Source organism: Schistocerca piceifrons, chromosome X (assembly GCF_021461385.2).
Source record: "Schistocerca piceifrons isolate TAMUIC-IGC-003096 chromosome X, iqSchPice1.1, whole genome shotgun sequence".
Classification (NCBI taxonomy): Eukaryota; Metazoa; Arthropoda; class Insecta; order Orthoptera; family Acrididae; genus Schistocerca; species Schistocerca piceifrons.
In genome coordinates this window covers 713027427-713047623 of record NC_060149.1, presented here as the reverse complement: position 1 = coordinate 713047623, position 20197 = coordinate 713027427, and the positions used below count along the sequence as shown (strand labels likewise).

At 38.6% G+C, this 20197-nt stretch overlaps 1 protein-coding gene across 1 annotated transcript in view; it reads right to left on the bottom strand.

Moving 5' to 3' along the window:
* LOC124722664 (inactive phospholipase C-like protein 1) overlaps positions 1-20197 on the bottom strand; it is a 342264-nt gene that overhangs the window by 147199 nt on the left and 174868 nt on the right. Inside the window, exons 5-6 of the mRNA XM_047247809.1 lie at positions 19778-19949; positions 3311-3485 (exon numbers count right to left, since the gene is read on the bottom strand). Coding sequence (XP_047103765.1) covers positions 3311-3485; positions 19778-19949 — 347 coding nt within the window. The remainder of the gene's footprint in view (positions 1-3310; positions 3486-19777; positions 19950-20197) is intronic.

The following is a 20197-nucleotide window of genomic DNA, read 5'->3' as shown; positions in this document are numbered from 1 at the left end:
TTCGCTGTGGTGGTATATATGAAAAAAAACTTTCAGCGTTTCTCTTCAAAATGACATATGTATGATATCTGTACAATGTTTGGGTCTTGTGCAATAAATAATTGAAATTGTTCCCGGACTTTATGTATACTCTGTATCTATGCGCCAGGAGGACAAAGAGTAGTATGTAATTTTTCTTTTATGTTATTATGATTTTTTTTCAATTTCCTCGCATTAGTTACACTAACACATTTTAAATTATTTTAAATTATCATGCGCTGTATTCCTGCCAATTCATGTGCAACATTTAGTTTGGTCTGTTGTTGTATCCAGATAAAGACTACAAGAAAATTGCAAATAAATAAATAAAATGTGGCTTTCTCCATTTGTTATAAAGAGAGAGTCTCTAAAATAGAAATACAGGGGACTGTCAATATATAAAGTTATTAGGAAATGGGTTTGGCAGTAGATTGTATTGGTACTCTCTTTGTTATTTTTATTATTCTTTTTTGCATGAGGAAATTTTTCTGTTAATAGCCCCCCATAAAGGGATGCATATGCTATTGTTGAATTCAGAAACTCATGATAAATGGGTTTTAGTGTGTTTATATCACATGATTGCCTGAGAATTCTGAAAGCAAGCTTGTTTAACGTTTTTGCCCTGTGGTGGTCCCACTGGAGTGAACTGTCAACCCAGACTCCCAAAAACTTTGTTTTTGTTACTAGTTCAATTTCTTTGCCATTGAACTGCATGGGTTCCATATAGGCAGGATGTTTTTGGGATGGGTAGAAGAGCATATGAGCTGTCTTGTTTGTGTGTAATAAGCCGGCACAGTAGCTCAGTGTGTTTGGTCAGAGAGCCGGTTGGCCTCTGTAATAAAAAAACTGAGTGGAAGGATCAACCATCGAACTTTAATAGGATATCTTGCGACATCCGCAATGACCAAACAACGATCAATAACGAAAAAACAAAAAACAGTAATTTATTGTGGTGGAGTCATGAGAGGAGTCTTTCAGCTGTGTCATTAAAGTTGAACTTCCATTGCAGAGCTAAGACTGACTGGAAGAGCAAGTGTGTGTCATCTGTAAACAACACAAGAGACATTAAGGAGACTCACGGGAAGGTCACTGAAAAAAAGGCAGAAAGAGGAGAGGGTCCACTACCAAGCCTAGTGGGAGTCCACAGCTTATCAGGGCTTTGTCTGAATAAATTTGTATATATTCAGGGCTTGTGATTTCTACCACTTGCTTTTCACCAGTGAGCTAGGATTCAAACCAATTATTTGCTGTGCCTCTGATGATATATGTTTCTAGCTTCTGAAGAAACAGTAAATGATTAATGAGACCAAATCTGTACTAAGGTCAACAAGAAATCCAGTTGAAAATTCCTTTTGATTGAAGGCTTTAAGAATTTGGTCAGTGAAACTGAAGAGTGCATCATTCACAGCCCTGTCAGTAACTCACAACACATCACCCCTCAAGCCAGTCAACTTTTGCCAAAGTGGCTTTCTGCTGGCCGTGTAAGGGTGGCACAAAACTCAACCCAAAACATAATCATCCAATACAGGCATGATTATTTTATTTATATTTACATACATACTCCATGAGCCATTTTACAATGCATGGCTGAGGGTACTTTTTGCCACTGCTAGTCATTCGTTTTCCTGATCAACTTGAAATTGGAGCATGGGAAGAATGATTGCCTTTATGCCTCTGTATGATCCTTAATATCCCTTACTTTGTCCTTTCTGTCCTTCTGCAGCCTGTACACTGGCCAATATATTCAGTCTACAGGCTGTTGCAAATGCTACTTCTCTGAACTTTCTCAGCAGTGTTTTGGAAAATCTCCTTCCTTCCAAGGATTCGCATATAAACTTACAGAGTACTTAGATAACAGTTTTATACTGGCTGGACTCACTGATGATAAATCTAGTAACACATTTCTGAATTACTTTTGTGTTTTCTTTAAGGTGGCATGGTGGGGATCCAGGAAACTCAAGCAGTACTAAAGAATGGGCTGCACAAGCATTCTGTATGTGACCTCCTATATAGGTGTGCTACATTTTCTCAGAATGCTCCCAGTATAGCACAAATGGTCATTCATGTTCCCTACAACTGACCTTATGTGTTTATCCTCAGTACATGTTATTTTGTAATGTTATGCCTAGATGTTTAACTGGTGTGACTGAGTGAGTAAGCAAACAGAAAGCTGCCATTTATTGCACCAAAAGAAATTGTGTCCAATTCATCCTGGACCCCCTAGAGTCTCTGACAACACTTTTCCACACGTAACAGCACTGTGTGAATAGTCTCAGATTGTAGAAAATTTATCTATGTAAAGAGTATCTGGGATGAGCGTAGAGATTTTGGTATGTGAACAACATGTTGGACTTGTACTTTGAGATGCCTTTACATGGAAGAGTCAGAAAACAGAGGGAGGCCTTTTGCAGGTAATCACTACATTCGATCACATCAATATGAAGTCTTGTCTGTGGGGTGGATTACCCAGCTTGGATGTGTGTTGAGAGAGAAAATGGACACTTTTCCTGCCATCATGAGATTGGCACACCTATGTGTAGGACACATTGAGGACTTTCATGTAAATATTCCCATAATAATGTACCTACTACTTGATATATTGTCTTAGTGACTTGCAACTAAATAAAATGAAAATCCTTGTGTATATCACTCTCAAAACTTGCTAGAGTCTTATGAACAGGCACATCTCCCCATTATTTGTTCCACAAGCTTGTAATTAACAACTTTCAGCATAAGAAGGAGCTTTAATCTACAATTTTGTTAAATTCCTTCCTCCTTTCCCTGGTAGTTCATTTTGTATGTGGTGACTAAAGATACTATACATGTTCATACCAGAAATACAGAACTGACTTTTAGATATGTGCAGGCAACAAACAAAACACTCATTTCACTTAACTATTTTATGAATGAACTTCATAACAAGTTATTCCCAGTATCAGTAATTTATTAAAAATGTGCCATGTGTACACACAATAAATAGTTCCACATTCAGAGTTAAATTCCACATTCACATAGTTAACTTCAATCATCTTAATTTATTAAGAGAAAACTGCAAAGCAGTACTTAGCATTTTGCATTTATTTCTGTTTGTAACATGTATTATGAGAATGAGATAACTATATGTACAACATTCAGTTATTTGTCAGTGTGTGTTAGTATCTGCATCTTTAAAATAAAATACTGATAACTAATCATATAAGAACACACATTATTAGTTTCTATGACGTATGTCTCAGAACTAGTTTATCCTTTTGCAGAGAAATCTACAAAGAAATAAAAATAGTTTACTTACCACTGGACACTGCAGAGTGAGGTTCATTCACCTGTATACTTCCAAGTGATATTAAATCTGATACCTCCCTACAAAGAAGGTGAGTTTCTCCACCTATTACTGCACCATCATCATCGAGGAGCTCATCATGGACTTCTCCCACGTCCTCTTTGCAGTCTGGTGGCAACTTGTGTCCCTATGTAGAGAGAATTAATTCACTCTTAAAAATTAGCTTCACACATTATCAGCAACAAGATAATTTAGGTTGTGCCATATGAATAGCTGGGAATGTTTTAAGGGAGTAGATCCCCACACTTTTACATGGGTATCAGTGTAAATATAAATACAAGGAAACTTCAGAAATGCTAAACAACTGTAACTGAGAATTAATACAAGCCATACAAAACATTGTTTTATGAATCTTAAACACATCTTCATCAAACTACACTGCCTGACAAAAAAGTGAAGCTGCCACATGACATAGTCAGATATCAGTATAACAATGTACACAGACACACCATTGGCGAGTATGTACGATTTAGAGTTGCAATACCCTTTCACAGATAGACTGTCCATCAGAGTGCATTAATGTTGCTTGTGTATAGTTTTGTTACCAGGCCTTATAGGTTATGTAAGAGGTGTGACAGTTTCCAATGCTGAGTAATTACTAAGGGCACAGAAATTCCATCTACTAAAATGAAACAGCATTATTAGCACTTGACAGAGTTTGAAAAGTGGCTTCATTGTAGGTCTCCTTTGGTTGGCTGGCCAGACTGTGCAATATCCAGATTTGTGGGTCTTTCAGATGTGACAGTGGTCTGATGTTGGACTACATGAGAATGTGAGGACTGACAAATCCATCATCAAACTTCTGGTCAACCACATCTCGCCAACACAAAGCATGATCACAATACTGTACAAAAAGCTCATCAGAACCCCTATAAATCTGTGCCTGCTATCCAAGAACAAGTATTGGACTCCCTGCAACATTCTGTGTCATCTCACACCATTGGTCGAAGACTAGCAGCAGCCGGACAAGAGAATTACTGCTCTGTGCATAGGCTTCTGTTAACACACAAACAGCTGCATTTAGAATGGTGCCATGACCATGAAGAATGGACAACTGATGAATGGCATCACTATGCCAGATGACCATCATTGGTGAGGAAGTCTCTTGTAAAAAGGTCCTATTCTTCCAATGTTTTGGAGCTTTATTCATTGCACCACAGTGTAGGGAGTCATCATGCATCACTTCAGGTCATGTCTGGTAATGATAGATGGAACTTTTCCAGCACAATGGTACGCCATGGATATTCTGCATCCTCATGTGTTACCTCTCACAGGACAGCATGGTGGAGCCATTTTTCAACATAACGTTGCTCGGCCACACATGGCACGTGCCTTTATGAACAATCTGCATGATGTTGACGTACTGCTGCAGCCAGCAAGATCCCCACATCTGTCACCAGTAGAACATGTATGGGACCACCGTGGATGTCAGCTCCACCCTAGTGCCAGTATCCAGGGTATCAAGGACTAGTTAGAACAGTTATGGGGCCGGCTTGCCTCAGGAGAGAGTAAAATGGATTTATGGCAACTTTCCCAAATCAATCAGTGCTTGTATCCATGGCCAGAAGGGGTCAACATCAAACTGACAAGTGGGTGCATAATACCAAATTCTTTATAAATTTGACTAGATTTTGTAATCACTGAAATTACATTACATACCCTCTCAACCTTTGAAGTTTCATTTAATTTTATTTCCTTCTTCCCTTCTGACTGCTTGACTTTTTGTCAGGCAGTGTATTTTGATATACCATTAAAAAATAGCAAGCAATGTTTTCCATGTTATTGATTCACACTGTAACTGTTTGATGATGCTAACTTTGAAATAAAGTTAGAGAAGAAATACAAAACAAGTAAATAAAGTAAGTAACTACTGTAAAAAATTTACAATTCTAAGACCAGAAGGTCATGATAAAGTTGTGGGCACCTCATAATTAACATAATACTCTCTGTTTCCTAACATGACACAAGGTTAAGAATAGAGACAAATGTAGAAAACAAAATTAGGAAAGAGTTTCAATTTAATGAGGCACCAAATTCTGCATCACACATTTTTGGTTGGTTGGTTGATTGATTTGGGGAGGGACCAAACAGCCAGATCATCAGTCCCATCAGATTAGGAAAGGATGGGGAAGGAAGTTGGCTGTGCCCTTTCAAAACAAACATCCTGGCATTTGCCTGAAGTAATTTGGGGAAATCATGGAAAATCTAAATCCGGGTGGCTGGACATGGGTTACACATTTTTATGTTTCTAAAAAATTACAGTAAACCTCATCTCTTTTCATTTATTCACCTTTAATTGAAGGGGAATTGAATTACTTAAATGGGAGTCATGCTATCACAGTGATTGTATTAGGTGATTTCATATCCTCTTCTTAACCTTTTGTAATCTGACATGGTACTGGGTATATCAATTTGTTTTATGGGCAAGCTTTGGAAGTGAGAAGTGCTGTGAATAGGAGACAGGAGACTTTTAGTGAGGCCCAGCAAAACCAGCCACAGAGAACTGCGAGCACACTGACCTTCATGGAAACATAAAGAGTAAAAGTGGAGGTATAACATCCTTGCCATGTCAGGGGGCTGAAAGGGACATTGATGAACAGTGAGCAGGTGGAGAGGCCATTGTCTGGTTTATAACATGGTTTGTAGGGTGACTGCGATAAATGCCTTTGTTCTACAAGACAGAACTCTCTCGGCAGGTGGTAGGTGCTAGGAACTCCTGGCTTTCTTTAAAAAAAAGCAGCAAAGTCAGAGAGTAGCCCTGGGGACAGTTTTTTTAACAGTTTCACAGGACAGGCTAGCTAGGCTAGCTGGTAGCTGAATGAGCACTGACTGGTCTGTTACAAGTGACTTCAGGAGAAGATAACACTTAGTTGAAAGTTTTTTAGAAAAGAGGGGAAGAAACTCAATTCATTGGCTTGTTGGCATTTTGCTGTTAGTTTGCACAATATTTTGTCAAAGAAACAACTACTGGTATGCCATTGGTGGCCTGCAGTAGCTCTTGAAAGGATTGGTGGATACATTTTGTTGGTGCACAGAAATGAGCAAGCTGGTTTTTGGAGACTTACAAAACATCTTTTAGAAAATATCAGATGCAGACAAGTCACAGACAGGAGATGGTAGCAAGATCTGTGGCTGTGCTCTCAAGTGGGAGAGTCATCTGAGGTCCGCTGTTCAAGTCCTCAGCTGCCAAATCATAATGCTGAACTTCAGACCAGCAAACGGTAGTGTCCCTACTCTACTCAAATTACATTGAAGATTAAGGTAAGCATCACTTACATCTCTGGCACATTAGAAGAAGAGAGAGTATTGTAGTTAAAATTCAATATAGGTTTCACTGTCTCATATTTGTCAGTGCTTCTTTGGGATTCTTCAGTTCTTGTTGCATACAGTCACTGTGATCACCATAATCAAGTTGCAAATCAGTTCATAGAATCAGATGCAAGATTATTAATCACCTCCCCATCATTTAGTAACTTTGCCAACTCTGAGCTTTAGTTTGCAATTCTCATCAGAAAGTTCAAATTGAGACCAAATTATTATTATTTTTTTTTTTTTTTTTTTTTTTTTTTTTTTTTTTTTTTTTTAAATGCTTCAAAAGGCCAACTGTCATTTGTAATAAACTGTGAGAGTATGCTTAAATCTTGGGTTTATTATCACATTCAATCCCTTTCAATGATAAATATTATGTCAATTCCTCCATCTTCAGATTCACTGTTACGGCCTAAATAAATGATAACATTAGTAAATCTGTTGCATGCATTAAATTCTGCACAGATTCTCAAGGGTTTGGCTGATTCATGATTAAATTCAGAGTCAGTTAAATATCACGTAACAGGGGGTTTGCAAAGTGAAACATTAAGAATTTTAAAAGTATGGCCAGTAACATTATGCTGTTTTTACAGAAATGTACAAAGATATGAAGTTTCATTCATCCTTTTATACTGAAATTAATTATGAAAATAGATATACTTAATGATGGTAGGCAGCACTGTAGCAGTTTTGGTAGAAGAGGAGGCAAGAAAATTGTGATTTAACATTGTGTCAGTGCTCAGGCCGTTAAAAATGGAGCACAAGCGTTGATTTAGCAAGGACAGAGATGGAAATTAATTATGCCCTTTTCAACAGGAATCTCCCAGTATTTGTATTACATAAGTTAAGGGAACTCTACATCTTGCTGACTAGAGAAGAATTTGAAGTCCACTTTTCCAGAATATGTGTTATGTACATTAACTAATGGAGAACCTCACTTGGTAGCGATGTTGGAAACATTCCTTGTCTCTATTGAAATAGATTTGTTGGATTTCTTTTCACATTATTCATGATTGTGAACACTGATAAGCTGGACTTTGTTTGAGGGATCTAAGAATTCTGCTACAGTAAATAATAAGTTTAAAATTTTTGCTGTTAACTTTTCACTGAATCAAAGTTTGTGCAAAAATGAGGCTTGTTATCGTCATAAGGTAAAGCTCTCTTAATGAAGCTGCATTGTCAGAAAACTGACTCTGCAGAGAGCAGTTTCATGTTGCTATTATTCAGGAAGACTATTGTAACTGGAAAAGAACTGGCAGGTTGCATGTCACTGAAAGCTGTGATGAAGTCTGAGGACACAGTCTGATGGAAGCACATGTGTGATAGTTAAAACATCTACTGAAGTTTTTTGTGAAGTTGGATATGAGGCCAACACACAAGTGGCAGCTTCTGTACATATCATCTAGAAAGAAGATCTTCACAAACACTAAACATACAGGAACTGAAACCATCAAGATATCTGAAATTCATAAAATAAATTTCCATAAATTTTTATTGGCTGTTAAACATTATTAGACATAAATTTTTCATTTAAATGCATACACATCACATATAGGTAAAAAAAGAATTCACACACAGCTGTAGAAACGTTTCCCATCAGTCTATAGTGATTTCTTAGCACATGGTCATTGCATCTTTCACTACTAACTATTTTTTTTTTAGGAAGCTTGCAGCAATATGCTTCTAACTGTCAGAGACCATTATATAGCACTTTTAAAACACAACAGAATGCCCTCTTTACAAGAGAAACAACTGTTCTCTAGTGTAACATTCAGCCAGCACAATGAGTATATTTGTCCAGCTACTGCTGGGGCTGCTCCAATTATAGTCATCTCTCCCTCCTTCCCATGTTCTCAAAATTACTTGCGCAGGAACTTACAACAGAATACTGAATCACCTTCCTGACAGTAAAATTTTACAAACATTGCCACTTAACTTCTGTAATGATTTTGCTAATACACTCCTGGAAATGGAAAAAAGAACACATTGACACCGGTGTGTCAGACCCACCATACTTGCTCCGGACACTGCGAGAGGGCTGTACAAGCAATGATCACACGCACGGCACAGCGGACAAACCAGGAACCGCGGCGTTGGCCGTCGAATGGCGCGAGCTGCGCAGCATTTGTGCACCGCCGCCGTCAGTGTCAGCCAGTTTGCCGTGGCATACGGAGCTCCATCGCAGTCTCTAACACTGGTAGCATGCCGCGACAGCGTGGACGTGAACCGTATGTGCAGTTGACGGACTTTGAGCGAGGGCGTATAGTGGGCATGCGGGAGGCCAGGTGGACGTACCACCGAATTGCTCAACACGTGGGGCGTGAGGTCTCCACAGTACATCGATGTTGTCGCCAGTGGTCGGCGGAAGGTGCACGTGCCCGTCGACCTGGGACCGGACCGCAGCGATGCACGGATGCACGCCAAGACCGTAGGATCCTACGCAGTGCCGTAGGGGACCGCACCGCCACTTCCCAGCAAATTAGGGACACTGTTACTCCTGGGGTATCGGCGAGGACCATTCGCAACCGTCTCCATGAAGCTGGGCTACGGTCCCGCACACCGTTAGGCCGTCTTCCGCTCACGCCCCAACATCGTGCAGCCCGCCTCCAGTGGTGTCGCGACAGGCGTGAATGGAGGGACGAATGGAGACGTGTCGTCTTCAGCGATGAGAGTCGCTTCTGCCTTGGTGCCAATGATGGTCGCATGCGTGTTTGGTGCCGTGAAGGTGAGCGCCACAATCAGGACTGCATACGACCGAGGCACACAGGGCCAACACCCGGCATCATGGTGTGGGGAGCGATCTCCTACACTGGCCGTACACCACTGGTGATCGTCGAGGGGACACTGAATAGTGCACGGTACATCCAAACCGTCATCGAACCCATCGTTCTACCATTCCTAGACCGGCAAGGGAACTTGCTGTTCCAACAGGACAATGCACGTCCGCATGTATCCCGTGCCACTCAACGTGCTCTAGAAGGTGTAAGTCAGCTACCCTGGCCAGCAAGATCTCCGGATCTGTCCCCCATTGAGCATGTTTGGGACTGTATGAAGCGTCGTCTCACGCGGTCTGCACGTCCAGCACGAACGCTGGTCCAGCTGAGGCGCCAGGTGGAAATGGCATGGCAAGCCGTTCCACAGGACTACATCCAGCATCTCTACGATCGTCTCCATGGGAGAATAGCAGCCTGCATTGCTGCGAAAGGTGGATATACACTGTACTAGTGCCGACATTGTGCATGCTCTGTTGCCTGTGTCTATGTGCCTGTGGTTCTGTCAGTGTGATCATGTGATGTATCTGACCCGAGGAATGTGTCAATAAAGTTTCCCCTTCCTGGGACAATGAATTCACGTTGTTCTTATTTCAATTTCCAGGAGTGTATTTCTTGTCTTTAATGCATTTACTGTTTGTAAACCATCTCAAACAGTAATATTTGAACTATAATTTGTCAGTCATCAGAAATAACAGAACAACATGTAAATTCGCCGGTATTTTCATGTCTATGGCACGCTGCACTAGATGAACACCTGAAAATGACTTTTTAACTCAAAACTAGTAGTGTAAGAAAGATAAACTCTTAATAAAAATTGCAGTCCAAGTGGAAAAATGTCAACTTCATTCAAAGGAGACACCAATGAAAAACACCATGAACTCAGATCTGTTAGAACAAACAAGAAAAATTACACTTTTGGCATTTTCAGTATCTTACGAAGACCTTTGTGTGGATCGCAAAATTCTACAAGGGCAAGTGCGATGGTATGTCATTCCCCTTGCATGGACAGAGTCTTATTTTAGCAATGGACAACTGAGGAACACAGTAACCAATGACCCAACAGGAACAAAAACAAACTTGGTATGGGGAAACATTGAATATTGTGTCCCACAATGTCCAGTGCTCGATCCGCATCTGTTCTTGGCCTACATAAATGATTTACCTAGAACACGGAGGATTTTTCAAAACTTCTGAAGTTTTCTGATGACACTAGTTTACTGATAAAGGGCTGAAACATGTCCATACCAGATACAACCAGAGGACTGATGGAATAGGCTTGCAACTCGTTCACATCAAACAGATTAATTCTTGATCTTACAAAATCCCATATTGTTCAGTTCAAAACAAGGAAACAAGATACCAGAAGTTGAGACCAGTGAGAACACACTGAATGGGGCTGCATGTGCATGTGTAAAGCTCCATGGCAATGAGATGGATATTAAACTGAGGCAGGACTAGATCATGGATCAGTTACCCAAAGTGCTCAGTTCTGCCTGCATTACCCTTAGAAATGCCTCATTATGCTGCCATGAATGGTGGACTACTAGTATACTTTGCATACTTTCACTCAATATTGTCCTATGGCATAATGCTCTGGGGAAATGCAGTTAAGATAAAAAAGTATTCTTCTATAGGACTGTTCAGTAAGAATATTATAATAGTTGATAACTGAACATACTGCACACGCTGCTTTGGGGACCTATCAATGTTTACACTAGTATACCAATACATTTACTTCCTAATGACATATCTGATTAATTACAAGAGTAAATTTAAGATGAAATGTGCAACTGACCATGTTAACACTAGAACCAGTGTTACCACTGCAACAAGGCTGTTGGCGGTATGCAATATGACACATTGCAATAAATGTCACATTGTGTGACACTTATCAGTGTGACACTTACATTCCCACAAGGATGATACAATATGTGATGCAGCTGTTGATAAAAAAAAGCAACATGACAGAATAAATCACTTTTTTGTTTGAGTTTCAGTTGCAACCACAAGCTCTTCTGAAGTGGACGTTATTGTCACTTATTATTTACAGTTCAAAAAACAAAAAAAGAAAAGGAAGTTCTGGGTGCACCCATACATTGATATAAATATGAACCATTGTTCAGCTGTGGTTTCTCATGAGGTCTCTCAGCATGAACACAAATTCCATGAATTCTATAGAATGAGTCCAGACAGTTTCCACTTTTGGGAATAACAGGTATCAGCTACTTTGACAATGCAGGACACAAATTTTTGACTAGCTATTTCTCCTGCTGAGAAGCTACTCATTCCAATTAGGCAAGTTGGTGAAAGAGTGTGAATGACATTAAAATGCCACTATGAGAAGTTTATTTTTGTAAGAGCATCTGGTATGGTACTTTACATAATGTGGTACATATACAGGGCTATTACAAATGATTGAAGCAATTTCATAAATTAACTGTAGCTCCATTCATTGACATATGGTCACGACACACTACAGATACGTAGAAAAACTCATAAAGTTTTGTTCGGCTGAAGCCGCACTTCTGGTTTCTGACGCCAGAGTGCTCGAGAGCGCAGTGAGACAAAATGGCGACAGGAGCCGAGAAAGCATATGTCGTGCTTGAAATGCACTCACATCAGTCAGTCATAACAGTGCAACGACACTTCAGGACGAAGTTCAACAAAGATCCACCAACTGCTAACTCCATCCAGCGATGGTATGCGCAGTTTAAAGCTTCTGGATGCCTCTGTAAGGGGAAATCAACGGGTCGGCCTGCAGTGAGCGTAGAAACGGCTGAACGCGTGCGGGCAAGTTTCACGCGTAGCCCGCGGAAGTTGACGAATAAAGCAAGCAGGGAGCTAAACGTACCACAGCGGACAGTTTGGAAAATCTTACAGAAAAGGCTAAAGCAGAAGCCTTACCGTTTACAATTGCTACAAGCCCTGACACCCGATGACAAAGTCAAACGCTTTGAATTTTCGGCGCGGTTGCAACAGCTCATGGAAGAGGATGCGTTCAGTGCGAAACTTGTTTTCAGTGATGAAGCAACATTTTTTCTTAATGGTGAAGTGAACAGACACAATGTGTGAATCTGGGCGGTAGAGAATCCTCACGCATTCGTGCAGCAAATTCGCAATTCACAAAAAGTTAACGTGTTTTGTGCAATCTCACGGTTTAAAGTTTAAGGCCCCTTTTTCTTCTGCGAAAAAAACGTTACAGGACACGTGTATCTGGACATGCTGGAAAATTGGTTCATGCCACAACTGGAGACTGACAGCGCTGACTTCATCTTTCAACAGGATGGTGCTCCACCGCACTTCCATCATGATGTTCGGCATTTCTTAAACAGCAGATTGGAAAACCGATGGATCGGTCGTGGTGGAGATCATGATCAGCAATTCATGTCATGGCCTCCACGCTCTCCCGACTTAACCCCATGCGATTTCTTTCTGTGGGGTTATGTGAAAGATTTAGTGTTTAAACCTCCTCTACCAAGAAACGTGCCAGAACTGCGAGCTCGCATCAACCATGCTTTCGAACTCATTGATGGGGACATGCTGCGCTTAGTGTGGGAGGAACTTGATTATCGGCTTGATGTCTGCCGTATCACTGAAGGGGCACATATCGAACATTTGTGAATGCTTAAAAAAACTTTTTGAGTTTTTATATGTGTGTGCAAAGCATTGTGAAAATATCTCAAATAATAAAGTTATTGTAGAGCTGTGAAATCGCTTCAATCATTTGTAATAACCCTGTATAAATAATGGTTACAAATTAATAAAGCTAATATTTCTACAACTATTTGGTTTTGCAAAGTAGTATACAATTCAGCTTGACAAGTATTCAGAAGAAACACTGAATCTGAAGTGAGATCCAGGACAATTGATGGTGTAGCAGTGGATGACGAACTCTGCACAGGGGTATGTGACAACAAGCAGCTGGCTCGATTGCCACAAGATGGTTTAAAATTGACAGAACGGCTGTAGGGCTGGTGTGAAGAAGTGTTGGGGTGGGTGGCTATCAGCTGGATTGTGAACAGGTGAGCTGAACTGGACGGAGCAGTAAGCAGAAATATAGTGGTGGCTAGCAAGCAATGAAAAGTAGTGGTCATGTTTTTCCTGAATGGAAAGAGGTGCTTCTGATTTCTGGCAGTACAGTTGCAGAATGAGCTAAGATGGAGGAGTCCTGTGACTTGAAATATTGTCATTACATTTAATATTACAGAAAATACATTAAGTGTCATACAGGCATGGTAGGGTAAAAAAACTAATGACAGCTTTGGAAACATAGCAATGGGATGAGCTCATTGAAAATTAAACCATATTTGGAACTTAAATGATTAAAAAAGCAATTAAAATTTACTACTAGTATTATTTTTTAAGACTGTAACAAATAAGCCCATTATGTAATTTACATTCTCAATACACCAAATGAACGTGGCTGATGCCAGCAATCAGATGAAGAGATCACTTTTCTAAGTAAATAATATATGCAAAATATTATAAAAAATTAGTGAATTTTACATAAATAATGCCATGACTGTGAAATGCTCCACAGATACACAAATGATATCATCAGCATGAGCATCACTTCAATAGTCCAACAATTTATGACATATTTATTTATATTTGTGAGCTATAAAATATGTAAAGTTAGTGTCTTGACTGGTTCCAGGTATGTCAAATTATATGTTTGGGATTAGTTTGAAATTCTTGTCACAATACCTTATATTTTATGAAGAGGTTGCAAACTAACTGTAAAGATTCACCAAATCTTTTATCATATATATTTATGTGAAATTATTGTATAAATTCTTAATGATGGTCAGGGTGAAAGTATCTTCACTGAGTCGAGTAGTGGTCAAGTGACCAAGCCTTTAAATAAGCATGCACAGTACAGCACAGCACAGCACAGGGTCTTTCATTGTGTGTTTCTTGTCTGCAGTTGGTCGGAAGTGCGATAACATTCTGTGTGGTGTGTGTGCTACTTGCTTCACTCCGTGAGTGTGGAGACATGGAATTATTTCAAGGTTGCAAGTGAAAGTCTGCAAATATTTGTGGACTCTGATATCAGGCAGGACATAGAATTTCTTGAGTCATTTCAGTGAATGACTAGCTTTCATATGTGCATTCTTTAATTATGCTTGGCAGGTGTGCTTCCATTATTTGTATTTGAGATGGACTTGGCTGAAAAGCGACACAATAGTATTGTGCACTGTTGAGTTTGGCTCCACTGAGGGTAACAGTGAGAGTTCACACTAATGAACATTAAGAAGTTGTTACAGTTATTCGTGAGTTAATGTGTAAAACTATTTAATTATCTAGAGCATGGTGTTGTTTGCAAATGCACTGCTTGCATGAAGTGATTATAAATTTCACACTGCTGATTTAGCAGCTACCATTTACATATGTTGTGCATGTCTGAAATAAATATTTGAAAACAGTCTGGCTTAGCCAACATTATTATCCTTCAGGATTTCGTTTAAATATTTCATCTTTAATTCAATTACTGATTAACATTTATTTCACTAATTTGTTTCATTAGTATTAGAATGTTTAGAATTAGCATTACTGTGTTGAATGATTCAGCTCTAGAGTGATTGTGTATGGCCACCCTCCCTATTGAAGACAGCCAGCCATGTTGAAAGTTATAGGTTGTATATCATCTGCACTTTTTTAGCACATTCTACAGCATCACGATTATTTATCTCAAGAAGGATATACTAGATGAGAGAGTAAACAAGTCCCATGGGTGAAATCATAGGCAGACAATGTATTTGAAGAAATGAAAGAAGCTCATGATGTTAAGCAAAATCCCAATGTCGCCTTCTCAGTTCTTTCTAGCTGCTCATTCAGAAGTAAAAGGAATTTAGCTTTAAGATCTCTTTTATGCTTGTCATAAGGTTTGCTGAAATCAGGAACATAAACTGTAAAAAAGCAGTCAGCATTATCACTTGAGTCCCTGTGTCTCTTCTAATGTTAAAAACAATTTCAATATGTTGGCTATATTTTGTATGCAGCAATGTATGACTTGAAACCCATCAAACATAAGCTGGCTACCAACTACGCTCTTTGCTGTACACTTTCCAAACATAGCCAATTGTTTTCTTAGTAACTAAGTATCAGAACAACTATGGGCAATAGCAAAAAGAAAACCAGTTCATTATCAGGCTATGATGTGAGATTACAGCATAAGAAAAAATATTTTTTTTTAAAAATACTTAACAGTTTCCTTAGACTCAAATGAGAAAGCCTGCATAATGGAGAATACACGTGAATCTAAAAACCATGATTTTTAAATATTTACACAAAAATAAAAGCTTTCCTGAAAAACTAAGTAGAGACACAGATGTATCTCTGCTTCATTTACATAAAACAATGTTTTAGGCACTTCTGATGACTTGAAATTTGTATCAAAACCGTCACCCCCGTGTGAACCAATTGTCACTTCAACTACTTTTCTATGCACTCCAGCAATGCAGGTTGCTTCTGTGTTATATTGTGAGCTGCATCGCATATGGTATTGCCTCGGTGAGAACCATACCTAGTATTTGTATTAAGTAGATATTAGCTTTGCCAGTACATGGACAGCTGATAGTGTTCTGTGTAAAGATGCATAAGATCTTTGTTTGAAGTGTTACACAAAGCACCAGCTGTGTAGTATAAGTGGAGGAGCAGTGAACTTTTTTCCCCAAAAACAGCTGTTTTCCTCCTAATATACACGAATGAAGAATCAAGGGGCAATTTCCTTAATTATCAGTTTCAATAGATTAGCCCTAGTGATATTTTACACGTGTAAAAGTGATACTTTACACAAGTAATTTGCTGTGGCAGCTTTGGCTATTAATATATAACTTTACTTGTTCCACATACCTGGTGGGAGTCCATGATGAGACTTACATGACACAATGCAAGAATGAAAAATGACAATTGGAAATTACTGTGTTTTGAGCCACTGTCTCCACACATATGGCCTACAGTATTATCAGACAGTGTGTATTTTTGCTATAGAAATACTTGATGTCTTGGGTGTACACTGTACAGGGATCATTCATTATTGATGATACATTGTTAAAAATGGTTTTTGGCCATTTTTTTCAAAATAAAAAGTAAAATTCTCATCTGTGTTAAACAGGACTGCATAATTAACACACTCAGTACTATGCCTGTATGCCATACAGATGCACATATATCCACTGTGAGGACAGCGCCAGCATCCCATACAGACACAGGTTTTCCATCCAGTGAAATGTGTTTTCCCATGTGCTACATGACTGCTGGCTGTAGGACAGCCTTTGTAGTTTATATTTTGATCACCAGATGCAGCAGGAGTCAGTTTATAACTGTGTCTTTAGTGAACATGGTAACTGTCACAAAGAACCAAAAGGGCACACCAACAAGCTTCCAAGCTTCATGACAAGGAAGCTGAAGAAACATTTTTTATTTTTATTTTAATTAAGGGTCCTATTCTAGTGCTCACTCTGGAAAATAGACTTTATGTGTATTGACCCTCCACAAAACATCAGGCAACCACTGAAGGTGTTTCTGTATGTTCAGAAGGAGGTTTTATAACAACAATAAAGCCAAACAATGTTATAGATTACAATATGAACAACGCTGGTGTACACCACGTCAACAAGCTGTACAGCTGCTGCCCTTTCACATGAAAAACAATGAAGTTGTGAAACAAAATTTGCTTTCACTTTTTCCTAATGTTACTGTTTATGATTCTATTTTGTACAAAGATGTCACCAAGCAAAAGATATCTCTAGTGAAAAGCATAAAAAAGAAGTTAGAATGGACTTGGTAGTTGAAGGATTCTGTTTATGATTCTATTTTGTACAAAGATGTCACCAAGCAAAAGATATCTCTAGTGAAAACCATAAAAAAGAAGTTAGAATGGACTTGGTAGTTGAAGGAAGTGACATTTCATCACTGGACAGAACACCAACCATTAACATTGATAGAACTTTTGGTCGACACTTTCCAGATAAGGTTCCATTTACTGCCAACAAAGTAAACACCATGTGCTATTGTAAAGTTTTCTCTGGCGATGGAAAGAAAGGGACTGGCAAGTGAATAAGAAAAGAAAGCAGATAGTGGTACAAACACTGCAATGTTGGACTTTGTGTACCACAATGTTTTCAAGACTGCCATTTGGAAGTAAATTACGTACAAACTACATGTTATTTTTTGTTATAAAATATGAAATAAATAAGCACTTACAGACAATTTAAAAACTGTAGCAACCAAAGCTAATATAGTTATACTTGACTTCTTGAAAATTCATACAGTGAATAGTTTTTAAAACACAGGTGTTAAAACCATTAAAATGAAACTGAATGAAATGTCCAATGGTCTTCTGTAGCTGGATTTGTTTAGGTCACTCATAAGCCAACACAACTGGTAACACAACTTGTAAGTTGCATCTTCTGGTGCAAATATAAATGCTATGTCATAGGTTACCTGCAGAGTACCTGTTAATGTAAGCTAGGCTGAAAATTGTCTGCATAAAATTTAATGTATTCTGAAAAAAGTGATCAATCTGTGTAACTGCTAGGAAATCCAATTGAGACATTGTGAGCCACCTAGTGCAGTGTCTGAGGCAACAATTGTCACTACAGGGCCCAGTACTTCCAGAATAACATCTATGAAGGGCATTTTGCACTTGGCATGGGCCAACAAGAATATTTTTTAATTGGAAAGTGTACAGTTCGCATCTTAACACAGATATGACATTCATCATTGATGATGGCCTTTTTATCAATTGCCAATGAATTTTTATCAATTGAGGAGGGTTGAAAACTTTTGCTAGCCACGTCAATTGTCACTCTGTGGCATTTTGTAACCTATGACACAGCATTTATAATTGCATCAAAAGACGTTTTCTTTTTATTTTTGCTTGAAATGTTTGTGAGCCTAGGGAGGACATTTCTCATGTTTCTGGCAATGCTGATATACCAGTACTGATCCAAACACACGTATAACAAAGCATAATTCCTAATCTACAAAGTATCGAGTTTAAAATGATGTTAGATGTGTGTCTCTAAGATGCTTGACAATTGAGTAATTATTCTTTAAATTTACCAGAAAATCACCAGTTCACCTACACAATTGAAGAGAAGAGATAGCAGTGTTGAATGTGTTGATCCAAGGACTGTTCTGATGACTTATGTCTACACCAATGTCCTTTGTGGCCAGTACTACCCCACTATACAAACTGTTAATGCAAGCTAAATTGAAAACTGTCAGTATAAAATTTAATGTAATCTGAAAAGAAATGTTATTAGTCTGTCTAACTGCTAGGAAATCCAACTGAGAGACTGCGAGCAACACAGCGTAATGTCTGTGGCAATGTATCACATAAGCTGGCCACCTGGGCTAATGAAATGCCTGCCATAGCCTGCTGTAAGTTACTTCAGCATTTGCCTACAGTATGCCAGCATTCTGCAATGATCTCTGTGAACCTTGTGTGATGAATGTTGTGACTCTCATAATTTTTTGGTTTGGCGTTTTGACTTTGCCTACATCTGTAGCTGTCAGACTCCTGCTTTGATGTATTGTTTTAAGAAATGCCCAAGGTTTTTCCACTTGCAGTTATAAGCAGCTAATGAAAATTATTTAAATGATTTACTTTTTCATTTTTCCTTTATTCAAATGTAATATACAGGATGTCCCAGGAGGAAACATCAGTATTCAGGGCTATGACATGAATGATCATTCAAAGCAAAATAGTCTAGTAAACATGGGCTCTAAATGATTACATTAAGAGAGATGAGCACTCGTTCATCTTCACTATCATGAAAAACTTCTATACTACTGAATAAGTGCTCATAGCTTCTAAGGTATGCACTTTAGAGCCAATGTTTACTAGACTTTTTGCTTCGAATGACTGTTCCTGTCATATCTCTGAATATTGACCTTTCATCCTGGGGAACCTTGTATAAATGAGTTTTAACACAGAAAAGCACATAATTAGACAATATGGATGTATGCACAAAATTAAAATTTAGGGCAAAGATTTCCATTTGCTCAGCATTATGGAGGTAAGACATGCACAGTTAAAATCCGATGCTTTGAATAATTACTTGACTGAGTTACGAGTGGTGGCGTGAAGTAGTTTTTTCCACATTTGATTTAAGATTAGAATTTGCATCTCTAATACAAACCAAACACATATTCAGGAACCAAAGCAGGATATGTATTAAACAATACACACATAAATGATATACAAGAGTACAGCAAAAGTCACAGTTTTACTTCAAAGTCAGCCTGGGACTGCAATAAATATTTTATTAAAAGGCAATATTTAAAAAGATAAAAAAAGACATTATACAGAATATTTTCTACTCACCATAATCACTACTTTTCCTCGCAGATCTTCGAGAGTCATTTCACAAATATCTGTTTGGCTGTCTTCTGGATGCACATACAATGCATCACGTAACACATCTCTAATCGCAGATGCTAGTTTCCTCTGCTCATTTATGTCACAGTGATTTTGTAAGTGGACAAACAACGGATATCTTGAAAAGAAAATTATGTATTAAAAGGCAATAACAATAAATGCAAATTCAGAATGTTGAATTAGAGAGATAGATATGGTGAACATAAAACTGGAAAAAGGTACCATTACAGAAATGAATATAGTGAAAATGGACAGTACAAGTAATTGAAGAAAAATACATAGACACATTTACATATTGCAGAAGGATATTACTAAATACATATGAATGGAGAATGTTGGGTCCTTAGAGTGAACGTCAGTTGTTAC